This window comes from Bison bison, unplaced genomic scaffold (assembly GCF_000754665.1).
Source record: "Bison bison bison isolate TAMUID 2011002044 unplaced genomic scaffold, Bison_UMD1.0 scf7180017864371, whole genome shotgun sequence".
NCBI lineage: Eukaryota > Metazoa > Chordata > Mammalia > Artiodactyla > Bovidae > Bison > Bison bison.
The window spans coordinates 13,398,446-13,414,918 of NW_011494943.1; the positions used below are offsets into that span (position 1 = coordinate 13,398,446).

Sequence of the window (16,473 nt, forward strand, 5' to 3'; positions counted from 1 at the left end):
ACCCCGTGCTCTGCAAGGAGAAGCCTGTGCCTGGCGACTAGAGAGCAGCCCCCACCTGCCACAGCTAGATAAAGCCTGCATGCAGCAACCGAGACCCAGCACAGCCAAAAATAAAGTAAAAAAAAACCAATAATGAATCTTCCAATCCATGAACGTGGTATCTCTCTCCATCGATCTATTGTATAGGTTTTAATTTCCCTCAGCATTTTTTGGAATGGATTTTAGCAGCTAGAGCTATACTTTGTTACACTTACTTAAAAATATTATATCACTGATGTCACTGTACATTTTTTAAACTGCATTTTTTTTTCAATTGTTTTATTCCAAGTCTATAAATTTGTATCTTGGAAGACTGACTATGTTATTGGTTTTGATTTCCTATGAGACACAATCATGCCATCTATTGATACAAATGATGCCGTCTTCCTTCCACTTCCTAATGCTTGTATCTTTTCTTCTCCTGATCTTACTGCACTGACTTCCCTTCCTATGTTGAATAGAAGTAGTGAGAGGAACAATCAGGAGATCACTTCCTCCTGATCTTAGAAGGGAATGCTTTCCGTCCTTAATTATTAAATATAAGGTTAGTTATAGGTTTGTGTAGATACTATCAGACTGAGAAAGTTTCCTTCTATTTCTAGTTTGCTGAGATTTTTTTAAAAAACCATAAAGGGATATTGAATTGTTAAATGTTTTTTCTGCATCTATTGGGCTGTGTGATTTTTATCCTTTATTCTGTTACTGTAGGAAATCAAACTGATTTTGGAGAGTTAAACCAGACTTGTATTCATGATGTATTATCCTTTCCTATATATTTCTGAATTTGACTTGGCAATATTTTGTGAATGATTTTTTGCACCTATTCTCATAAGGGATATTGGTCTTTAATTTTATTTTCCTATAATATTCTTGTAGCATTTTAAACTTCAGAGTCATGCTGGTCTTAGGGAGTAAGTGTGAAGCTCCTCCCTCCCAACACCCAATAGATCTTTCTCCTCTTCTATTTCCTAAAAGAATTCACGTAAGGTTAGTATTAGTCTCCCTTACATTTTTGATAGAATATATCAGTAAAGCCATCTGGCTTGGCTTTTCTTTATGAAAAGTTTAAAAATCACTAATCTAATTTTAATTATTATTTATACTTTAAGTATCTCTTGGATCTGTAGTGATGTCCTCTCTTTAATTCTCAGTATACTGGCAATCTGTGTTCTCTTAAAAATCAATCTTGTGAGAGGTTTTTCAATTGCACTGATTTTATTTCAAATCAATTCCTGGTTTTACTCATATTTTTCCTATTGATATCCATTTTCAGTTTTACCTTCTTTATTTCTTTTCTTCTATTTGAGTTTACTTTGCTGTTAGTTTGTAACTTCTAAACGTGGAGACTTAGACAATTGCTTTTTTCTTTAATAACATAAGCTTTTAAAGCCATAAAATTTTACTGTAAAACTCTGCTTTAGCTAAATCCCACAAACTTTTACATACTGTTTTGTCATTAGTTAAAATTTCCCCCTAGTATCCTTGTGATTTTTTTTCCCTTGGTTGCTTAATTTCCAAATATTTTGGATATTCAAGATGTCTTAATGATTTCTAATTTATAAAACATACCCAGTATTTCAATCATTTGAAACGTGTTCAGACTTGCTTACTGGCCCAAAGTAATGTCTATCTTGTACTTTAAAAGTATGTATATTCTGGAGTTTAGTGTTCCTTGTAGATTCCCTGGTGGCTCAGATGGTAAAGCGTCTTCCTGCAATACAGAAGACCCGGGTTTGATCTCGGGGTCAGGAAGATCCCCTGGAGAAGGAAATGGCAACCCACTCCAGTATTCTTGCCTGGAAAACCCCATGGACAGAGGAGCCTGGCAGGCTACAGTCTATGGGGTCACAAAGAGTCAGACATGACTGAGCAATTTCACTTTCTTTCTGTCAGTTCAGTCGCTCAGTCGTGTCTGACTCTCTGCAACCCCAAGAACTGCAGCACGCCAGGCCTCCCTGTCCATCACCAACTCCTGGAGTTCACTCAGACTCACGTCCATCGAGTCAGTGATGCCATCCAGCCATCTCATCCTCTGTCATCCCCTTCTCCTCCTGCCCCCAATCCCTCTCAGCATTAGAGTCTTTTCCAATGAGTCAACTCTTCGCATGAGGTGGCCAAAGTATTGGCGTTTCAGCTTTAGCATCATTCCTTCCAAAGAACACCCAGGACTGATCTCCTTCAGAATGGACTGGTTGGATCGCCTTGCAGTCCAAGGGACTCTCAAGAGTCTTCTCCAACACCACAGTTCAAAAGCATCAATTCTTCGGCACTCAGCTTTCTTCACAGTCCAACTCTCACATCCATACGTGACCACTGGAAAAACCATAGCCTTGACTAGATGGACCTTTGTTGGCAAAGTAATGTCTCTGCTTTTGAATATGCTATCTAGGTTGGTCATAACTTTCCTTCCAAGGAGTAAGCGTCTTTTAATTTCATGGTTGCAATCACCATCTGCAGGGATTTTGGAGCCCAAAAATATAAAGTCTGACACTGTTTCCACAGTTCCCCATCTATTTCCCATGAAGTGATGGGACCGGATGCCATGATCTTTGTTTTCTGAATGGTGAGCTTTAAACCAACTTTTTCACTCTCCTCTTTCACTTTCATCAAGAGGCTTTTTAGTTCTTCTTCAGTTTCTGCCATAAGGGTGGTGTCATCTGCATATCTGTTATTGATATTTCTCCCAGCAATCTTGATTCCAGCTTTCTTTCTATAGTGTTCCTTAAATGTCTACTGTTATGTTGGCTAATTAACAGTGTTGCTCAAATCTTCTGATCCTCAGACTTCCCAACTTCTAAGAATTACTGAGATACGAATATTAAAATTTTCAACTGTAACTATGGGTTTGTCTACTTCTCCCTTTATTTCTACCAGTTTTTGCCTGTGTATTTTGAAACTCTGTGATTAGGGATATACACATTTAGGACTCTTATGTCCCCCTAGACCTTCACCCCATGTGTGCAGATCGCACTTACATTGAGTCAAGTTCATGACAATAAACTCCCTATGATGCTTCACTAGAGCTACTATATCAAAATTCAGATTTATCAAAAGACAAGAGAAATCAAGCTCTTTTGCTTAAAGCTGGAAAACAAACAAGCTAAGCTTCAGTAAGGAATAGCGCCCCTGCAAAAGTTCAAGGATCTCCCAGATGAATATGAATACTGCAATCTGTGATCCCCCCACAACACATTCTCCAATCAGCATCACGCCCGCTGTGACAGTGGGCAGGAGACCTCTCTGGACAGCAGCTGAGCGGCCACGCCTTCCAACGAGTCTCATACCCTCTGGGGAAGAAAAGAGTCTCCTCTGTGTCCAGAAACTCAAATGCATGTCTTTGCCTCACGCTCTTTCCACTCAGAAGATGCCCTGATCACAGACCTGTTTCAGGGCTCCACTCCTCTCTGTCCCCAAGTGAGCAGCATCACGGTAGCACCGAGTGTCTCCACACTTGTGGTGGTTTGAAACAAAACACTCACACACACCTGCACAAACATACATGTGCACATGCACAGAGTTCAAACTAAAGAAAGAAACACACAGCTCGCTCGTCTTCACCCAGCCTGCACTTCGGGCGCCTACCCTGCCCTACCCCTGGCAGTTGACCTCCAGCTTTGGAACCTGGGAGGCCGTGAGCCACGACAAGGAGGGGCCGGCCTTTGCGATGGCCTCGTAGGGGATGACCCAACCTCTGCCCCAGCCGGCCTCACCCTGGTGGGCAGAGAAGGAAGAGGATGCCCCCAGCCCACCTGTCATCACATCAGTGGTGCGCTGGGCTCATTCTGAGTCCTTTCAGCTCAAATCAAGTGAGAACAGGACCCGCAGACAACATCCACGTGTGGATTCTGTGTGTGCCCAGTTGCTCAGTTGTGTCCAGCCTTTGGACTGTAGCCTGCCAGGCTCCTCTGCCCATGGAATTTTTCAGGCAAGAACACTGCTGTGGGTTGCCATGCCCCCTGCAGGGGATCTTGCTGACCCAGGGAATCGAACCCACGTCTCCTGTGTCTCCTGCATTGCAGGCAGATTCTTTACCCACTGAGCCATGGTCCAGTGGTTAAGAATCTGCCTGCCAATGCAGGGGACACGGGTTTGATCCTCAGTCCAGGAAATACAATCCCATGTGCCACGGGGCAACTAAGCCCCGTGTCACAACTACTGAGCTCATGCTCTAGAGACCTTGAGCCGCAACTACTGAAGTCCAAGCGCCCAGAGCCTGCGCTCTGCAATAAGGGAAGCCACCACAATGAGGCGCAGCTAGAGAGCAGGCCCTGCTCGCTGCAACTGGAGACAGCCTGTGCAGCAACAAAGACCCAAAGCAACTGAAATAAATAATAAAAGTGAGAGCAGACACTTAGCCTTGATCCTGAGGAAAATGCTGGTCCACAGACTGGGGATGACCTCCCTCCTGGGAGGCCATGGGCTCTGGTGTCAGCCACGCTCCCAGGTCCCCACCTTGGGGCAGAGACCTGACTGGGTCCCCCCACCCCACCCAGTCTGGACCCCAGGACCACGTACTCGAGGACGGAGTGTGTGGCCGCGCCGGGGTGGTAGCGGTACAGGAGGAGGCTCTGGTCCACACGGACGACCCCGCCGCCCTTCCTCAGGTGCTCGTAGAAGAACAGCAGGTCCTCAGGGACACCCTGCAGGATGAAGAAACATGTATCCACTCAGAACAGAGCCTTGGTTCAGGCAACGGGAGATGGAGGTCGGCCTGGGGCCCCCACACTTGAGCCCAGCCTGACCGGTGAGGCCTCAGCTGGAAAACAACACATCCAGCTGCCCCCAGCTCATGGCCAGAGCTCGGCAAACGTGACCATAAGAGGCGGCTCTGGGACAAGAAGGTGCCCGAGGAGTAGACCCAAGCCCTGTAGTCACTCTCACTCACGGCCTCCAACTGGACCCTGGACCCCACTGCCCCCTCCCTGTTGACGGGCACACTGCTCTGAGGGTCTGCAGGGTCCCATGGGGTCCTCCTGTCCTGTGAGAACCCAGGCCTCCCACCCTTGTCTGGAGAAGGGCTCAGATCAGGGCTGGCTGGCGGGGCTGCAGCTGCCCTGCTGGTCAGTCCGGGGCTGGGGGACCTCAGTCCTGACGGGGATAACAATTGCAGCTCCTTCACTTCCTTGAGTTCAAGGTGAAAACCAAGAAAGCAGAGGGTCTGGACAGGAGGTCACCCAGGGCGTGACTGGTGAGCAGAGCCCAGCAACAGCTGGGCAAGCTGCCAGGACCCCTGCTCCGGGCAGAGGCTGGTTTCCCCACAGTGCAGAGGCTGCTGTGCGCCAGCCCCAGCCTGTTCTGCCTCTTCAGCCCAAGCTCAGGTCAGGGCAGCGCCAGCACCACAGTGGGGCTGACTGTTCCCGGTAGAGCCAATGTTGCTCACCCAGCTCATCCACCCTGAGGGGAAGGTGGCATGGCTGGCCTCTGAGGTCTCGACGCCCTGGTAGAGCCCCGTGGCCGTTACCCTTGGGGAGAGAGGGGACTCCTGGCCACTTCTGGCCAGCTTCTTGGCCCAAGTGTATCCCCGGACTGGGCCCTATGCACCCAGCCTCTGGGGTCTGTGATGAACTGATGCCCCTTGTCTGTGATCACCCGGCCATGAATTCTGCCACCTCCTGGCTCAGGCCTGAGAGCCACCCTGTGGGCAGGCCACTGGGCTCACTTCTGAGCTGCCACACTGAGCACCGCATCGGTCCCCACACAGAGCCACCCCTGCCCAGGGAATCGCTGCCAGGGGGTCTCAACACACGAGAGACTGACGGGGCAGCAGGCCGCATAGGAAAGCGACGCAGGAGCCGTGCAAACAGCCTCACTTCCAGCATCAGCTGCTGAGTCATTCCGTGACTTGATGGACCACTGTGGTGACTGAAGTGTTTTCACAAAGACCACAAGTCATGAAAGGATTTATACCAGAATGTTAAAAGTCAGCTTTCACAATTGTGCTTGCACGTGCACTGCAACTACAGAGGAGCACCCACTAGCCCCACCCAGAGAAAGCCGGCAAGCAGCAATGAAGACCCAGTGCAGCCAAAATTAAGAAAAGAAAAAGTTTGCAGCTCAGCTAAAAGTCGTCCACAGTTAAAGAAAGACAAAAGGACCCCACACAAAAGTTCAGAGCAGATGTGTGGTGATGGGCTCATTGGTGATTTGTATATTCTTCCTTTTGCTAATTTTCTGCATTTTCAAAGGCACCTTTCAAGAGCACATTGTAACTCTGCGCTTTATAGATTTAGGAAGGAGAGAGGATGTCCTCTCTGCTCATGACCAGTAGGAACTCAACCCCAGAGTTTTCTTATTTCTGGCAGAGAGACAACTGAGAATTTAGCCAGAGAAGGTGGAAAACCAGGTCCTGAGGCCCAGTCCTCCGTGGGGACAGGGGCCTGAGAAGACTGGGGGAGTCACCCCTGCCCTGGGGGCTCTTGGGGTGTGGAAGGGCGTGTGCCCTCGGAGGTGTGGAGAAAGGGGATGAGGGTCCTGTGGGATGAAACGGGAGAAGCAGGAGACACACTCTCCTCCCCTTCCTGCCCTCAACGCTGCTGTACTTCCCTGGGGTCACACAAGGGGCGACCCTGGGGCAGGAGTCCTGTGAACAGAGGCTACACAAAGCCAGCGTGACAGGAAACAGAAAAACACTTCTGTGAACAGACAAGCACCCCAAACAAAAACATCACCACCAAAAATCAAGAAGAAAAAAATTCTGTGAACAACTCTCCACGTGAAATCACACGTCCTCCACAAGGCTTGAGAAAGGGGCAGGCCATCTTGAACCAGAAATTCCGTAACAGAGCTGGACCCGTGCAAAGAGTGCGTGCAAAGACAGAGGAGGGGGGACTAGCCTGGGCTGGGGGCGTGACCGCAGGTGGGCTTCTCTGGGAGGCGAAGCTCTTTCGTAACATCAGACGGTGGTGATGGTTGTACATCCCCGTGAATGTGCTGAAATACACTGAACTGCACATTTAACAGGTGAATTATACGAATTATACCCCAATAAACCTTTTAAATAGGAGAGGATTGACTGAACTCAAAATAGAAATAGAAGAAAAAGACAAAAATTATGTGAGAAATGAAGACGAAATTAGTTCTCCAGGGAAAACAGATCTGAATAAAAATAAGGGGCACTGAAGAAACGTAGGAAAATAAACAAGAAAGTGAAGATTAAGAAAATTAAATAATAAAAAAGGGTTTAAGAGAGAGTTGTTGAATTGGAAGACAAAGAAAATCTAGCCAATGTATAATGAATATTGAAATAGAAAACCACAGCAACAGCGGACAGCTAAAACTTAAAACTATAAGCCAAAAAGAGATAAGAGCAGACCTGGTTCCCACATCGGAACCAGATCACGTCGGAACCCAGTGAAACCAAGAGTCTTTAACAACAAGGAGGGAATTCCGCTGTTGCCTCCAGGTGAGTCTGAGGAGTGTCAGGCAGAGAGAGGCAATGGGGAGCTGTGTCCTTAGGACAGGAGGGAAGGTGTGGCCCAGGGTTTTCTGTGCAATCCATCCCTCCTTTGTGTGTCCAAAACCACAGCGTCAATGTGCAGGAACAAGGAACGCCATGGCCCTTCAGACGTGGGGAAGCCTGACGTGTGAGGCTGAGTCCAGGGACTCGGACAGGCACCTGGGGACTCAGCATGGGGCCCACCTTCTGATGTGAGCAGAAATCACACATCAAAATCAGGAGAGAGAGAGGGAATAGGCTTGACTGCCATTCAAGCAACAGGTAGGAGTCAGAATACTTTCAAAAACAAACACAAAAAGCTGAGCAGGAAAGGTTTAAGAAGAGCATATGGAATTAAGGGCATTCGATACAGAGATGACAAAATACAAACTTTCTTTGATACCAAGAGAGGTTTCTAAGGCACGAGAGAAGATGCCAGCTTCTGGCTTTGGGTGTCTGAGAGGCCAACCTCTGCAGCACCTGTGAGGCCCAGGCTCAGAGCGGGGGGCGCTGGGGCAGGGAGATGACACCCACAAAACAGAGGTGGACGCCCCAGCCTCGCTGCCCTGACATCCTCGGGACAGAACCGGGGCGAGCATAGGTGGCAGTGAGGGAAGATCCCAGAACACAGAGACCAAGGATGGGAGGAAATACCCACGAGCACGCATCTGACCCGGAACACCAACACCTCAACAAGACGACTCCACAGGGATCTCTCCGGCGGTCCAGGCCCCCTGCGCTGGAAGCATCAGATCAAGCGACTAAGACTCCAGGCTTCCAATGCAGGGGCCTGGGTTCGATCCCTGTTCAGGGAACTAGATCCCACAGAGTCTGAGTGCTGCAACTAAAGATCCCACGTGCTTCGACAAAGATGGAAGATCCTGTGTGCTGCAACTGAGACCTCCCTGGCCACATAAATAAGATGCTCCACCCAAAACCGGGCAAAAAAATCTGGATGCTTCATAAAACATAGGAGCAGCCAATCCGCACATGAAAAATTGCTCAACATTGTAAGTCATCTAGAAAATGTAGACTAAAATACAACAGGAAACCACACAACTCCAGTCAGAATGGCTAAAATGCAAAGGAGCCTGGGGCCCCCACCTCCAGAGAGGGGGTGGCAGCTCATAAGCCACACAGTGACTCCAAACCTGAGGATCTTTCCAACGGGTGCAAAGGCACTTCTGAAAAGTGTCTGCCGTGCTGGGTAGCAGCTCTTCTGAGCAACCACGACCCACTCCGGGCCATCCCCGCCCTCAGAAGAGCTCTGTTCTGAACCAACAAACACCATTTTGGTCACTTTCTTTTTGGTTTAAGGGCCTGAAACAGTTGTCTCCTGGGAACATCCAGACCCCTCAAGCTGGGTGCCGTCCCGTGCCCTCCTCCAACTCTCCTCCCTCCCTTCCACCTCACTCTGGGAGTGCATCTTCCGGATTTAAGACCTGAGCACCTTGTGGGCTCAGCTCATGCCCGCTTCGTCCTCGTTTATCCCATCCTGCTCTGGGACCTTTAGCACCTCAACTGTCCCGGCGGCTCCAGTTCCCTGTTCTTCCCTTCTGGGTGAGAGCTGCAGCCTCCCAGACTGGGACAACCAGCTGAGGACCAGCCCCCAGCACATGGTGCTCCCTCAAATGCATTCCACAAAGAACTCTTCAGCTCAACCTGTTTTCTTGGGGGAGGGCCTGAAGGAACCAGGAAACACCTCATGTCCTCACCTGGAGGTGGGCTTCATGGCCATCTGTGACCCCCTCCTCATGCCACATCCCTCACTTGCTGCAGCCACGGCCCCAGCCCAGCCCAGGTCCTTGGTCCCTGAGCCCCGATTCCTGTACAAAGAGAGGGATGGACTTTCTTTCCTTCCGCAGCTGTCTCTCCAGGAAGAATTAACTTGTGCTAAGAGGCCTGACGCACTTCCCGTCCTGAAGTTGGTCATGGCTGCAATTTAGGGAATGCCTCCTGATGACCATCTTGGAGCTACTTGCCGCAGAGGAATGAGAACAGGTGCTTGGACTCAGCACCAGTGTGAGCGGCTTTTGCAGCACCTGCTTAGTGGTGGGGAGACTCATGGCGTGTCCGTTTGCTCCCCCCATGCTTTGATTTCAAGGAGAATCTGTTGGCAGAGAGGACACTCTGCCATCTCTCTGGCCTTGGCCCCCTGCAGCCCCCAGTGGGAGTCCCTGGGCAGAGTGTGGCTACGCGCTCACGAGACCCTCGAGGACAGGGACGGCCAGTGGAGCTGAGGCGCAGACATTCCCCAGTCTGGCCAGTCCTGAGGACAGACGGGCTGGGCCCCTGGTTTGTACACGCGAGACCAGCACGGAGGGCATGTCTGGGTAGTTATGGGAGGGACTGTCTGGCCAGGGTCCAGCGCAGGGGGCAGCTGAGGAGCCAGCCTCTCCCTGGGGGGTGGTCAGAAAAATGCTGGGTGGGGTCAGGGAGGAGGGGGCCCCAAGCCAAGGATCCCCTGGGCCCCTGGCAGTGGGTGACGGTCCCCGCCAAAGTGGAGAGAAGACTGTGAGCGGGCTGGACGGGGGCCAAGGTCCTGGGGCAGACGGTGAGCCTGGGCCTGCGTCACCCCCACCTTCTGGCCTGATGGGCGTTAACACGTCTGGCCCACGGGCTCCATCCACCACGAGACCAGAACACACGTCTCAAAGCCAATTTAAGGAGACTTAAAGGAAAGCAAACTAATCAACCTTGATTTACCTTCTGACCGTCGGAGTGTTCCCTCTAAGGCCGTCGAGGAGGGACAGCAGGTCGGGGTCTGTGTCCCCGTTTCTAAGCCAGAGGCCAGCGTGGGTCCTGCCCTGCGGGGTAGGCCCAGGCCAGCTCGCCCCCGGTGCTCCGGGGCCGCCACCCTCAGGGGAGCGAGGGGCGCTCCTCTCCCACTGCCGCCCAGGGTGGCAGGGCGGCACTGCCCGTGTCCTGCATTTTCCCATAAACAGCCCTTAAACCAGGATGAGGTGGCCGCGTGGGTGTGAGCCCAGAGCAGACGCCCATGGTCTTCACACAGAAACCTGCTGCTCCCGGGGAGGCCCAGCACCCACACGCAGCCCCAGGGAGCGCTGGGAAGGCCCTGAAAGCCCCTCCCCGCATGCCCAGAGGAGGGATCCATGGACCACACTTACCCGCCCGCCCTCATCAAACGGGCCCACGTGGGCGAACCAGGCTCGGGAGCAGAACCAGGTGGGCATGATCACGGTGGGGCCGTTGGAGGTAAACACCTGGAAACAATTAGCATCGACACAATTAACAGAGAAGAACAGTTGTCACACAACCCCTCGGGTTATCTCCCAGAAAGTCACTCAGAAAGTGATAAACCGTGCATGGCCCTTCCCTGTCAGTACAAAGGCTCAAGTGGCTCTAGAGGCAGATCAATGGTGTCCGGCTCCCCAGGCGGACAGGCAGGGGGGATCCCCACCCCCAGCTCCTTGGGGCTGTGCTCTAATCACTCCCTGATCGAGCTTCACCTACACCCTAATGAAAAGGAACGCCTGAAAGGAAGAGCGACGACAGAGAGGAGCTGCGTGTCCACCACGGGGGCTTTGTCTGCCTGACTGGGGGTGGCTGGGCTTGGGGGCTCCGAGCTCTTTATTTCTACTAGGTTATAAAGTCTGCACTTGTGCCATGGACTCTGTGAGAACCTGCCTGACGTCAGGCCCGACCTGCACCCAAATCAGGGACAGTGTGAGGCTGTGAGCACGTCTTGGGGACAGGGAGTCACGCCCAGAAGCTAAGCTGGAACAGAATGGGACGGACAGACCCCCACGCTCTGTGCCTGGGACAAGTTTCTTCTGTACTTGGACATGGTTTGTGAACACCCAGCAGCAGACAGTCACTTGGGACAGCCCACCCCTTCCACGCAGCCCTCACCTGCCAAGCTCGCTCAGCCCCGAGCAAGCCTGTCTTCTGCACTTTTGCTTCGAGACACTTCCACCAGAGACTACTCCCTGCCTAGCCCCCGCCTCTCAAGCTTTCTGCTCACTCAGGAGCCTCACCGACCACAGGTGGCTGGGGGAACCTGTTTGTGGAACTTTCTCTTTGGTGATATAGGGAAGGGGCGAGGCTGCTGTGGTGACTAGGGCTTGGTGATTGACATGGGATCCCCCCTGCACCCCACCCCACCATGGGCTTAAGAAGTGGAGCGGCTGCTGACGTGTGGGTTCTGAGTTTTAAATGTGGTTTCCAGCAAGACAGAACTCGTGAGGGTCTTAACAATCCTCTTAGAAATTTGCCAGTCATCAGTTCTAGTCACTGTTTGAATTGTGTGTAGGTGAAGGAATGTCGTGTCTTAACCTGGTGTGTGAAGTGTAGCGTGTGAGCCCCTCTGTGTACAGGTGCCCCCGTCTGTCACCTGAGGCTGCCAGTGGGTGCCCCTTCCTTGTCCTACAGCAGAGCAGGGGGCTAAGGTCCTGTCCAGATCAGCCCCTGACCACGGGAGCCGTGGAGCCCTCGGGAGAAGGTGTTGTAGGCTTAATGAGCATATCCCACCTCTAAAACCCCAGGGACTCATTATAAGAAACCTTGAGCAAAACTGTCTTAGAAGAAAAACAACCCTTTCTTCAATGAATGGCCTGTTGTGGCCACTTCCTGCACTCAGGTCACGTGTTCCTGGATGTGAAACATGGCCAGGCCCCAGTGTGGGTCAAGCAGGTCAGCAGGACTCAGGGCCAGCTCCCTGGCATGGTCACGATTCTGCCTCCACTGCTCCCACGAGCTCAGGCTGGTCCTGCCAGCCCACAAGGAGTGGAGAGGGGTTCCTGGCTTCCTGGGATTCGCCCTGCCTGTAGCCACAACACCTGGCCTGGGCCATGGAGGTTCTGCCAACAATAACTAGAGACCAGAACACAGGGCTCTTTCCCTTGACACCCTGGGGCACGAAGGATGTGGGGAAAATAAAAAAGGGACTGGGCCCCCCTCCCTCCCTCGCTGTACTGCCTGCACTGAGTCTGAGGCAGGGAGGGAGAAGGAGGCAGCACCCAGGAGCAAAGGGGTCTCCAGGGAGACCCAAACATCTGCCTCTCTCTGCCCTGGACTCTGGGCAGAGAGCCTTCAACCCAGACAAGCCCCTCACACACGCACACGCCTACACACATAGACAACACGCATCCCACAGCCTTGGGCAGGCGGGCCCTGAGGGCAAGCCCACCACCTGCAAGGGAGATTTGCAGGAATTGAAGACTCCTGTACTGAAGTCTGGAGAAGGCAATGGCACTCCACTCCAGTACTCTTGCCTGGAAAATCCCATGGGCGGAGGAGCCTGGTAGGCTGCAGTCCATGGGGTCGCAAAGAGTCGGATATGACTGAGCGACTTCCCTTTCACTTTTCACTTTCCTGCATTGGAGAAGGAAATGGCAACCCACTCCAGTGTTCTTGCCTGGAGAATCCCAGGGACGGGGAGCCTGGTGGGCTGCCGTCTATGGGGTCACACAGAGTCGGACACGACTGAAGCAACTTAGCAGCAGCAGCAGTACTGAAGTCAGCTCACTTCCGCCTTCATTAGGGGCGCAGGGCGGGCACCGGGCCCACCCTTCTCAGCCCAGAACACAAGCTCCCCCGCGCGGCAGTGCAGCAGCCTCAGCGGGTGAGGGTGTCTCAGGCAAGGCCCTGGGAGGAGGGCTAGCGTCCCCATGCTGGGCCTGGTTACAGCCATGCCTACCCACACCTCTGAGCTTGGGCGCCGTGTCCAGCCACGGCACTGGCTTAGAGTGACCGGCGTGTGCTCCTGATTCTGACAACACACACTCGGCCCGGAGACCACCAAGCTGAACGTTTGGATAGTACACACAGGCCCTGCTCCCCTGTGCCACTTCATTTGGCTGCAGCTGCTGAGAGGCTCACGGGGATGGCGACTCACACCACAGCTCAGGGCCCGGTCTGGTGGGGCCTCTTCCTGGCCTGCAGGCGGCCTTCTCCGTGTGGCCCCATGTGGCGGCAAGAGCTCTGGCGTCTGATCCCATCACAGGGCTCCACCCTCACGGCCTCAGCTGACCCCAGTCACTCCCAAAGGCCCCGTCTCCTAGTCCCATCACATTGAGGGTTCAGGACCTCAAGACAAGGATGGAGGACATGGGCATTCAGTCCAGGACAGGTCCACCCCATTCTCAGACCTCCAGCTCTGCCCTGTGCCCCAGTGGCAAGTGCTCCCGAGCCCTGAGCCACAGGCATTCGCACCCAGGAGCCCATCAGCAATGACCACTCATCTCTAATTGACCCCAAGCTCCAGACTACAAACCTGGCTGCCCACTAACGTCTTCCCTTAGTTGCATGAGGGACGACTCCAATGACTTACAATTTTGTTGTGCATGATCAACGCGCAACACATGGTACATATTTAAAGTTTGATGAATGTGACCAAAGCTTACACACCCAACCACCCCATCCCCAGCTTCCTTGTGCCCTTGTCCGTCCCCCGGGGTGAGCTTCCCACCTCCCTCCCCCAGGCAATTGCTAACTTGCTTTTTTGGGGGGCGGGCACACACTGCTTTCAGGATCTTAGTTCCCCAAAAAGGGATCAGACCCTGGCCCTTGGCAATGAAGTGTGGAATTGTAACCACTGGACCACCAGGGGATTCTCTGATTGGCTTGCTATCACAAGTAAATTACTTGCGTTTACCAGGATTTCACCGAGTCATGCAGTCTTTTCTGGTTTCTTGCACTCAGTACCATCTGTTCGCTCTGAACTACAGCTGTTTTCCCTTTTGCCTGTTGGATGTGGGCTGCTCCTAGTTTATGTGGCGAGCATCTGGGTTTAAGTCTCTAGGCTTCTGTTTCTCTCAGGTAAACACCCAGAGGGGATGACTGGATGAAAAGGCAGTTGAATGGACAGCTTCTAAAAAATCTGCTAAACTGTTTTCCAGAGTGGTTGGATCATTTGAGTTCCCACCAGCAGCAGTGTGAGTTCCCGTTGCTCCACATTCTTGCAAAAACACGTGGGATGGCCAGCCTTTTTATTCTAGACCTGCTGACAGGTTTGCACTGGTATCTCACTGAGGATGTAACATTTTTCTAGGCGAACCACGCTGAACTAATTTGCCATCCATATACCTTATTTGATGAGGCATCTATTCAAATCATCGGCCCATTTTTTGGGGGGACACTTATTTTCTTATCATTCAGCTTTGAGAGCCCTACAGAGCTCTGGGCACAAGCCCTTTATCAGAAATTATCTGCAAATATTTTCTCCCATTCCCCTGACCTGTCTTTTCCTTCTCTTAACAATGTCTTTCAAAGAAGTTTCCAACGTTCTTGAATTCCAATTGACCCATTTTTTTTCTCTTATTAATTGTGATTTTGGTATCTTATCTGAGAACTTTTTTGCCTAACCCAAGGATGTAAAGATTTTTTTTCCTAAGTTTTCTTCTAGAATTTTTACAGTTTTAAGTTCTACATTTCGTTCTAGGATCCATTTTGAGTTAATTTTCACACATAGTGTGAAGTTTTAAAGTTCAATTCTATTGCATATGGATATCCATGTGTTCCATCTGTTTGAAGATGATGCTCTTTTCCCACTGAAATGCATTTGCACTTTGATAAAAGATCAGTTGTCTGTGCACACACAGGTCAATTCTGGACTCTACTCCGTCCCTTTGATCTATCTTCATGCCAGCACACTTTGTCTGGATTAGCCTTGAGGTCGGGTAGTGCTTGTTCCCTAACCTTGTTCTTTTTCGGATGAACTTTTGACTATTCTAAATCCTTTGCATTTCCAACAAATTTTAGAATGAGTTTGTCAATTTCCATTAAAAACAACAACAAACAACCCTGCTGTGATATCAACTGGGATCATGATGAACATACAGATCAGTCTGGGGAAGACAGACATCTCAGCAACACTGAGTCCTCCACCATGAGCACCGTGCATCTCCCCATTCACTTAAGGCTTATTTCTTGCAGTAACTATACTGGTTTCCTGTGGTTGCTGTCACAAATTACCACAAACTTAGTGACTTAAAACAACAGTGGTTTATTTTCTTAAAGTCCTGGAGGCCAGAAGTTCTAAGTGAGTCTCGCAGTGTGAAATTGGGGTGTCAGCAGGGCCTTGCTCCATTCAGAGGCAGGGGGACCATCGTTCCAGCTTCTGAAGGCCACCAGCACCACTCGCCCTCCCTGGCTCAGGGCCCCTCTCCTGTATTCACAGCCAGTGGCTTGGTGTCTTATCTGTCTGGGTCAAATCTCCTCTGACTCCTCTTATAAGGACACTTACGATGGCAGGGCAGTCTTGAAGTCCTTCATCACATCCGCAAAGACACTTTTTCCATTTAAAGTAACATTTCCAGTGTAACCCCCAATTCCCAGGGGACATCTGTCAGATGTTTACAGACCTTTTCAGAGATTACACCTGGGGGTGGGAGGGGTGAGGAGACGGGGAGGGGCCCTCCTGCTATCTAGCTGGGACAGGGGAATGAAGTTTTAACTGTGAGGAAACACACTACACCCTCATGTTGCTGCAATTAAAAAGACTGACACCACCAAGTGAAAATCGCACAGGTTTCGGGGAGGACAGTGAGACAGAACCACTTTGCAAAGCAGCTGAGCAGGTGCTCAGACCTTCTGCACAACCAGTCGCTCCGCTCCTGGGCACACACCACACAAAACCTGTCCATGAATGTTCCAAGCGGCTTTCTTTAGAGCAGACAAAACACATTAGAGCCTAAACATTATGCATCAACCATGTATGGCAGGACGCCATAGTGCAGACGCAACACACGCGCCCCCAGCAAAACAGCAACCGATGCGCACGCAACACAGGTGAACGTCAGCCAAGTGCGGCCATTACAGTTTTATTTGTGTGGAATCCTAAAAATGGGAGTTTTAACCACTAGCGACAGAGATAAGGTTAGTGGTGCCTGCAGTGGAGGTACAAAGACAGAAACTTAAAAAGTCTTTAACAAAATCTTTGCTGCCACGCAGCAAGCTGCTGGCATGAGCGTCCTGAAGCCATCAGTACAGACCTGAGCCCTGTGACTCCCAGCATCTCAGCATCTGGGTGTTTGAGG

General features: G+C 51.2%; 1 protein-coding gene across 1 annotated transcript in view; it reads right to left on the reverse strand.

Moving 5' to 3' along the window:
- B3GNTL1 (UDP-GlcNAc:betaGal beta-1,3-N-acetylglucosaminyltransferase-like 1) overlaps window positions 1-16,473 on the reverse strand; it is a 106,558-nt gene that overhangs the window by 12,355 nt on the left and 77,730 nt on the right. The window contains exons 7-8 of the mRNA XM_010856395.1: window positions 10,603-10,698; window positions 4,555-4,679 (exon numbers count right to left, since the gene is read on the reverse strand). Coding sequence (XP_010854697.1) covers window positions 4,555-4,679; window positions 10,603-10,698 — 221 coding nt within the window. The remainder of the gene's footprint in view (window positions 1-4,554; window positions 4,680-10,602; window positions 10,699-16,473) is intronic.